The sequence below is a fragment of the Myotis brandtii genome, unplaced genomic scaffold (assembly GCF_000412655.1).
Source record: "Myotis brandtii unplaced genomic scaffold, ASM41265v1 scaffold46, whole genome shotgun sequence".
Classification (NCBI taxonomy): Eukaryota; Metazoa; Chordata; class Mammalia; order Chiroptera; family Vespertilionidae; genus Myotis; species Myotis brandtii.
Window position 1 is genome coordinate 5,441,703 of NW_005367587.1, and position 9,243 is coordinate 5,450,945.

General features: G+C 41.2%; 1 protein-coding gene across 1 annotated transcript in view; it reads left to right on the forward strand.

Annotated features, from left to right (window-relative positions):
* MAATS1 (MYCBP-associated, testis expressed 1) overlaps positions 1–8,862 on the forward strand; it is a 71,512-nt gene extending 62,650 nt beyond the window's left edge. The window contains exons 18-19 of the mRNA XM_005875342.2: positions 3,278–3,431; positions 7,837–8,862. Coding sequence (XP_005875404.1) covers positions 3,278–3,387 — 110 coding nt within the window. The 3' untranslated portion in view covers positions 3,388–3,431; positions 7,837–8,862. The remainder of the gene's footprint in view (positions 1–3,277; positions 3,432–7,836) is intronic.
* Positions 8,863–9,243: the final 381 nt, after the last annotated feature.

Consider the following 9,243-nt stretch of genomic DNA (forward strand, 5'->3'; position numbering starts at 1 on the left):
GCGTCCTCAGGTGCCCGCCCCTTTCCGCGCGCGCCGGAGCCTCCGTACCTCTGCACTTTACTTTCGTAGCTCCTCTGAGTCTGTGTGCTCTTCTCTTTCCTTCTAGTTGTAGAATTTCCACTCAGCCAGCCTTCCTGTGGTTCTGGATGATGACCGTTCTGTCTTTTAGTTGTATTTTTGAAGTTGTTGTCGGAGGCAGCAATTTCCGGTGTTTACCTATTCCGCCATCTTGGTTTCTCCTATCCCAAAGATTTAAAACTGAGCAGAGGTATGGGGAGATTTCTGAAGGAGAATCACTGAGCTTTCTTATTTCAGAGCCTGTCCAGTTCTCTTCCTGCTGATTCCAGATATACTCACCTCTAGTGTAGATGGGCAAAGTCCTAAGTGTGGCCGAGCATCAAGATCCAACCCTCCTTTGAGAGGGAGTTCCCAAGTTCCAGAAGAGGTGTCCTTTGTGATTTGATTTTTTAAAAACATAAAGTAAATGTTGAGAATATGCGGGATTTTCAAAATGAAGCAGCCTGTGGAGGCAGGGAACGTGCGAGGTGGCTGTTGAAAGCGGGGGCGCCTGAAGGGTCTGCTGCCACTCTGCTGCTCCCCTGTGTCACGGATGCCTCCTGTGGCTGCCAGGACTGTATGGCAGAATAAATACCCTCAGATGTCACCTGTCAACAGCGGATGTTTTGGAAGATTGATGCTTTTAGTCAACAGAGAAGGAGAAAAAAGTGTGTCTTAAAAAAAGAATATTCTTTTGGAACTTTCAGACTATTGGTGACAGACTCGATCCCAGAGGGAGGGGTGCAACCAGAGGTCAATACTTAAAGTGAAATAACATCTTAGTAGGTGTCAGAGCTATTAAGGGGGATTCTGGACAAGTTCAAGAGAAGTGTAGTATTTTAGGCCATTTAACCAGGATAAAGGAATGGTGGGGTTCTCATGGATTTGAAGAGAACAAAGAAATATCTTATTTTCCCATTATATGATTGCACTATAATTTTTTAAACCAGTACCCTCTTCGATAAGCATTTAGCTAGTTTCCAGTGTGTTTTTCTATAACTAGCGGTGCTGCAATCAGTATATTTTACACATGCCCTGGTTGTGTTGCTGAGAAGAAATTCCTAGCAGTGAATAAGGTATGTGAATTTTACATTTCGATAGGTACTACCAAATTGCCCCACAAAAAGATTGTTCTAACTCATACTCCCACCAGCAGCATATGATAGCGCCTATACGAGCAAAATTTAATTTTCAGGTAATAAATATTTCTGTGTTACCTTATATTACCTTAAGAAAATATGCAACTCCTTTCTACTTCTCTGAGGTCCCAAGTGAGGTCAGCCGGTGTCAGATAAATTCTCCCAAGGGAATCCAAAGAGAGGGGGAAACTGTATTTAACAGTTACTCCTTTGTGACCCCCTTCTCCAGCTCCTCCTGGCTCTGAGGGAAGGAGCTGGCGGGGGACTTGATCTGAAGGAATCCAATGGGTCTTGTTTGTGGGCACGCTGGACAAGTCCTTAGCCTCTTCACTTTAAATATTTAAAAATATATTGCCATAGACCAATTCCAGCATGTCATAATTTCAAGAGTTTCATCAAAAGGTTGATGAGACTTGGGGACTCAACAGGGTTGAGTCACACATGTAGTCACCTGTTGGGAATGGCTAAAGGCATTTCCCCAAACCTGAATAGGAAACTGATTGTGGCTGCCAGACAGTTAAAGGGCATCTTAATCTACATGTTATTGCCTCCTACTGGCCAAACACCTGAACAGCTGTAGGCTATTCCCCAAACTGACAATGCTTCTGTACCCTTTGAAACCTTACCCTTTGAAGTGTATTATCTCCACCTTGCCTTAGGACAAATTGTGTTAATAAAAGCAAGGGTCCTAGACAAGGAGGGAGTCTTCAGTTCCTTTAGCTGAAGGTCCTCTGACCCCCCAATGCCTTTCAAAATTATATCTCGTCTCTGGACTCTTTATTAGTCTCTGGATTCCTATGTCATCTACACACAGCCTTTTCCCAATTCCTGAACCCTTCTTGATGCTGGGACAAGAACCCCGGCAATATATATTTTTCATTGATGAGAGAGAGGAGGGGGGAAGAGAAAGAGAGGGAGAGAGGGAGACAAAGAGAGAAACATAGATTTGTTGTTCCACTTACTTACGCATTCATTGGTTGCTTTTTGTATGTGCCCTGGCTAACTGGAGATTGAACCCACAACCTTGACATATCGGGATGATGCTCTAACCAACTGAGTTACCCAGTCAGGTTGGCCTCCTCCCTTTATGTGCATCAAATCAAGAAAACCTTATGGACAGGAAGCACGCACTAGAACTTTTGTTTCTCTTTTCAAATAAGTGAGCCATATGTATTATATGTACTCTTTACCCCAAGTTAAGATATTATATGCAGTCCATTTTGAGATATCTTGTTTTGGTTTATTTTTAGCTGAGGGGTGGGAAAGACCTTGAAGAGACCTGTAAATAGATGTAAAATAACAGTAACTACCAAATTTTAAATGCTGCTAAGTTCTAGACAAGGTACTAAGCATTTTTAAAAGTACCTGATCTAAATTTCTTACAATAGCTGTAGGTGTGTTCTCATTATTCAGTTAAGGAACTTAGTGCTTAGACACATTATAGAACTTGCAGATTTGAACCATGATCTATGTGGCTTCAAAGTCCCCATACTTTGGGGCATACTACTGTGAAGTGCTGCAGGTTGCTGTGTGACTTATCTTCTATAAATTGGATGATGCCTGAAGAGCATAGAATCCACAGTACTTCTCACTGCCCTTTGCTAGCTATATGACTTTGGGCAGATTACTTAATCTTTCTGTGTCTCAGTTTCCTTATCTGAAAACGGGGATATTAATAAAACTCTCTTTTAGGGTCGTGAGGTTTAAGTGAATAATTATATGCCAACTGCTTACAGCAGTGCATGGCATAAAATAAGGACAAATGCTAAATGCTAACATCATCATCATCATGATTACTTCTTTGCAAGGGAAATGGGGTGCTTAATGTACTAAGCCTTGATGATAAACATTCTTAGAGTGTGGAGCTAGGACCACCTTCTAAAGCCATGAGCCTCCATATTAGAAACTGAGGTTCAAAGGGAAGTATGGGGCACCTTACCTTTAAGTCATTTACGATCTTTGTGTTACGAAATTTGCATTCTGATGCAAAATTATCATTTCTATCACGACTGTTTTGAAAACATGTGGGAATGAATGAGTTCAGACTTTCAGAGTAAAAATTCTTCTGTCACTTGGCACAGTGAGGAACGCACAGCGGAAGCATATTCTTGCAGCCCATCAGATCATCCACAGGCACACAGGAGACATGCTTGCAAGGGACTTCGCTGAGCAACCGCAAGATGAGCACTGACAAGTTACTTAAGGAAAAAACTCAAAGTGAGAAAGACAGCTAAGGTGAGTTTGATTTTTCCATTTGGAAGGAAGTAGAGAGGAGGGAAAGTAGCATCATTCAGCTTTGAGCTATCTATAATAATAAAAAGCATAATATGCAAATCAACCGAACAGCCAAACAGCTGAACAACCTTCTGGACGACCACACTATGACACCAGGCCAGCCAAGGCGGGTGCGATGTGATTGGTTGGGGGCCCCACCATTGCCCCATGATCACCTCGCGGAGCTCCATGATCCATCGCCCCCCAGAGAGAGGCCCAGGCTACCTGGCCTGCAACGCTGCAGTGGGTAGGCGAGGCCTCCCTCTGCAGGGCATCAATCGCGGGACTTCTGGACTTTGAGAGGATGCAGGCCGGGCTGAGGGACCTCCCCCCCACACCCCCAGTGCATGAATTTTGTGCACTGGGCCTCTAGTACTCTAATAATCATCATATGAAAAGATTGCCCATTGTTTAAGAAGATGAAGCACTCCCATGTAAATTGGCATATTTCATCTAGGATATGGAACATGCTATTGAAATTTTTAAAGAATATAGTAGATATTATAGCAGTTGGACTCTTGTGACCAGAAAACAGGACTCTAGATTATTTTTATGGTTTCTTTTAGCGTGTGACTGTACTTATCACAAATAAAGCTGCAAAAAAAAGAGCTTGTTCTCATGGAGGTTCCTCTATTGCATTGTGCTAGTTGTAAGCATAGCACGAGGCACAGCCTGCCTGATTCCAGCTCAGATGCTTTCTGCAGTGTCCACCAGGGGTTGGTTTTAGGCTCAACTAAATAGTCACATGCATAAGACTGACATGGACCACATTTGATAGGATTTGTGTATCGGTCTACTCAGCAAGATACAAGGCAGGAACCACAGCGTCCAGCAGAGCCTCAGGCAGTTCTCTTCCTGTGGGAGCTCTTGCCGTAGCCACACAGAAGAACACAGCCCCTTTCTTTAGCCCCCAGGTTACATAGTTCAGGTACAAGGAAAAGAGATTCACATTGAGTGGGTGCAGGAGTTGTCTGGTTTACATGTCCCAGGGCCAGTATTGCTTGTAATAATTCCATAGGCAGAGTTTCCAGGGTCCCCCAATGGATTTGCCCAGTTACAAAAGTCAGCACACTCAGGGTTGGCTCAAAGCTACAGTTTCCTATTCAGTATTAATAATTCACTTATTAACCCTTCCCAGTCAGATTCTAGTTACCACTCAGGGGTCATTTTTGGCTCAAGTAGTGTTAGTAACATACTTGACACTTGTCACCTATCAGATTACTAGGAGAACAGAGCTCAAGAGTCAATTGAAACTAAAATTCTCATGAGAAGGGAAAACGGAGTGAACCTTTGCCTATACCTTCTCCCTCACACTCCCATAGCAGAGGCACAACATTCATTGTTGGGCCTGAGGGTATGCTGTCAGGTTAGGGAAGGAGCCAAAGCTTAGGGGGGAAATTGAGCCTGGCGGTCAGAAGGTTTGGGGGTTGGCCATCTCTGCCACCAACTGTAGAATCTTATACAATTAATTTCTTTTCACTTGAGGCATGCCCATGCTCATGTGACCGAGAGACCCTCTTAGGGGAATCTGCTGGGACTTTAAGTCTTAATAAAAGAGGGTCATGGAAGGAGGGTTGAGATGAGGGGGCAGTGAAGAAAGAAAGCAGAGAAAAAACTGATAAAGGACTCTTAAATATCAGGCTGTGGATATCATTACAGCAGAAAAGCTTTTTTATTTTTAATATACTTTTATTGATTTCAGAGAGGAAGGGAGAGAGAGATAGAAACATCAGTGATGAGAGAGAATCATCGATGGGCTGCCTCCTGCACACTCCACACTGGGAATCGAGACCACAATCCAGGCATAAGCCCTGACCAGGATTTGAACCATGACTCTCTGGTTTACAGGTTGATGCTCAAACACCGAGCCACCCAAGTTGGGCAGTAAAGCTTTTGTTTTTTTTTGTTTTGTTTTGTTTTTTTAATGTTTCTTTTTTTTTTAATATATTTTATTGATTTTTTACAGAGAGGAAGGGAGAGAGATAGAGTTAGAAACATTGATGAGAGAGAAACATCGATCAGCTGCCTCCTGCACATCTCCTACTGGGGATGTGCCCGCAACCCAGGTACATGCCCTTGACCGGAATCGAGCCTGGGACCTTTCAGTCCACAGGCCGACGCTCTATCCACTGAGCCAAGCCGGTTTCGGCAAAGCTTTTGTTTTTAATTAATAATGAAATAACCTCTGAAATCATTGAAGATATAATCCATATATTTATTTGCATGTTATATACTATCTGTATAATATAATTTGGACCAAAGCATTTTGACTATCATTATTGTGATAAAAGTCAACCTTGTTGTTGGGGTAGTCATTTTTCTTGCATGCAAATGTAATGAGATTAATAATTTACATAGTTTGACTTGAATACATCCACATTTACTTCTTAGTATAACACACCTGTGCTATGACATCCATGGTGATCTGTGAAATCAAGCCACAGGAGTGTTAAAATGATTTTTTCCTTTATGCTTACTGAAACTAAAATACATTTCATTAAAACCCATTATATAGTTATAAAGTACAGTTAAAAATATAGTTGCCAAGCTAACCAAAGACACTCAGCAAGAAAGAGCAACCGATAAATTAATAAAGTATCTTCTTAACACTCGATTGAATGTTTGGAACATGATGCTTAATAGCCCCCATAGTACATATTTCTCTTCCTTCCTTCTCTCAGAGGGAAGATGGGAAGGACAGCTGTGAGATTATAATAATGCTTAGAGAAAGGGACCACTGATTAAAATTTTTTAAATTGGCTTGAAGACAATAAAGAGCTAATAAAGCAGTGAGGAATTTCTGGGCAAAAATTTAGAAGACAAATTCACAGCTTTGGAGCTGGCCTTTGGAGCCACTTTTTTTTTTTTAACCGGAGGGAATATGCAAATTCTTTAAAAAATGTGGCTGAAAAGCTTAACGGTGCTTTTATCAGCTTTGTAAAACTAGGGGGACAAAAACTGGAGTCAACTTGAGGCTCTGGTAAACCTCCTCCATTTGGGCTGGGACTCGGAAAGGCTGTGCTCTGGTAGGAAGGGTTGCTTGGGTGTAAACCAAGCATGTCAAACTTGCAGTGCAGCCCACAATGAATATTTTTGCGGCCCAGCCAATATAACGGTATGTAAGAAACATTTTAATAAAAATTTCGTAACAATTTTTACAATATCCTGTTATACATAATTATTAGTAATGAACTACAACGTTTGCTAATGACTGATTACTATAATTGTGTTGCATTCATTTCCCTTATGCGCCTAACGCACAGGCACACCATTTCTCTCCACTAATACTAGCAGCGAATATTTTAGCAGCCAATTGCCACGATATCAGTCTTGTACTGACTTGTGTGGTGTGCGCAACAGGAAATACTTCACTTTCGGAGAACAAGAAAAATAGGTTTATTTGCGTTACGCTTATTAATTTGTGCAGTTATTCAGTATCTGGTAAGTTAATGTTCAAGAAAAAATATTAATTTTATGAAAATGTTCTATTATTTTATGTTAACGATTACTCATTTATTTCAGCTCTTTGTATTCAGCATGTCTCTATCAAAATAAACCTACGTTTCTGTGAAAATTGAAGCTTTTGGGTTCTTTTGTCCCACATGAACTTAAACCTTGTTTATTTGGCCCATGTTAGCCTTTGAGTTTGACATGCTTGCTGTAAACTATCCCTCTCATAGACTACAGTTCAGCTTCTAATCATTTGAATGATCCAAAAAATATCTCAACCTCAGAAATTAAATTAAAGAGATACTTAATTCCTGTTGCCTCAAAATACTTGTCAGAAACAAAAGTTAAATTCTCATTGGAGAAAGTTGACATTATTCTAGACCTCAGTTTATTTTCACAAACAGTTTTTCATATACAATTTCCAGAACACAATCAAGAATGTCCCGATTTATAAGGAGGCACATAAAAATGTAAACGAGCAGCAGCAGAAATTATGTAGATCATAGAAACAGACCTAAAGGGAGCTAAAATATTGGAATTAGTAGACATGGATTTTAAAATAACTATGCTTATTGCTTTGGATTTCTAGTCTTCAGGATTGTGAGAAAATAAGTTTCTGTTATATAAGCTGCCCAGTCTCTGGTGTTTTGTTATGGCAGCCCACTCTAAGATTTTGATCCCAAGAGTGGAGTGTTGCCACAACAAATATGTAAGCATGTGGAAGCAGCTTTGGAACTAGATAATGGGCAGAGGCGGGAAGAGTTTTGAGGTGCATGTTGGAGATACGGATGCTCATGGCGATTCTGGCGAACTTTCAGACAGAAGTGAGGAATGCGTTATTAGAAACCCGAGGAAAGACAATCCATGTTATAAAGCAGCAAAGAACTTATCTAAACTTTGTTCTGTTTTATGGAAGGTGGAACTTGCAAGCATGAAATTGGATATTTAGCTGAGAAGATTTCTAAAGAAAATGTTGAAGGAGTTGGTTTCTTCTGGTTGCTTATAGTAAAATGTGAAGGAAGAGAAATGAAGAAGGAATTGTTAAGCAAAAAGGGGCAAGAACTTGAAGATTTGGAAGAATCTTAGCCTATCTGTATTTCAAAACGTAAGGAAGTATATTCTGTAAAGAACACTAAGGCTGTGGCTGACAGCTATTTGACAGAGAGCTTATGCGAACTGAAAGGGCTGGAAATGAAGGAAGGCTGTTGGGCTTCTTGGATTTGACCAGATGAGACAATACAGCTATTATGCTCCAAATGTGCACAATTCTTCAATAGACAAAAATAACCTGGAAGGCGATTTAAAATTAGGGCCACTGTCTCAGTTTCAACAGGTCAGATGACTTCTGCCCAGAAGCTTAAGGGTGGGACCACCCATAGGACCCTACCCAGGGAGCCATGGGGATGGCACACCGTAGAGATGAAGGGGTGGGGTCACCCTACATGGGAGTAATTGGGCCGTGCTAGTGACCTGGAAGCTAGGACAATGAGCTAAAGGATTAACCTCAAGCTTTAAGATCCAGTAGAATTTGTCTGGCTAAGCTTTGGACTTGCATGGGACCCATTCCTTTTTTCTTCCTTCTCACTTCTCTCTTTTGGAGTGAGAATATCTATCCTGTGCTTGACCCATCATTGTATTTTGAAGCACATAACTTGTCTGATTTACAGCTGAAGAAGAATGTTGCCTCAAGATGAATCAAACCTTGAGACTCGCCCACATGTAAATTAGATGATATTGAGATTAGATATTGGACTTTAGAATTTAGAAGTGGTGTTCAAATGAGTTAAGACCTTGGAGCTGTTGGGATGGAATGAATGTATTTTGCATGAGAAGGATGTGAATTTGGGGGATGGGTGTAGAATGCTCTGCACTGAATTGTGTCACCCCCAAATTCATATGTTGAAGCCTTTAACCTCTAAGACAGTGGTCGGCAAACTCATTAGTCAACAGAGCCAAATATCAGCAGTACAACGATTGAAATTTCTTTTGAGAGCCAAATTTTTTAAACTTAAACTATATAGGTAGGTACATTGTTATTAACTTAATTAGGCTACTCCTAAGGCTTAGGAAGAGCCACACTCAAGGGGCCAAAGAGCCGCATGTGGCTCGCGAGCCGCAGTTTGCAGACCACGGCTCTAAGATATTGACGTTTGGAAATGAGGCATGTGGGAGATAATTAGGATTCGATGAGATCATGAGGGTGGGCCCCTCATGACGGGAATAGTGTCTTTATTAGAAGAGACACCAGAGTTTGCTCTCTGTCTTTCTCTGCCATGTGAGGACACAGCTAGAAGGCAGCCATCTGTAAAATGTTTCATAAAGC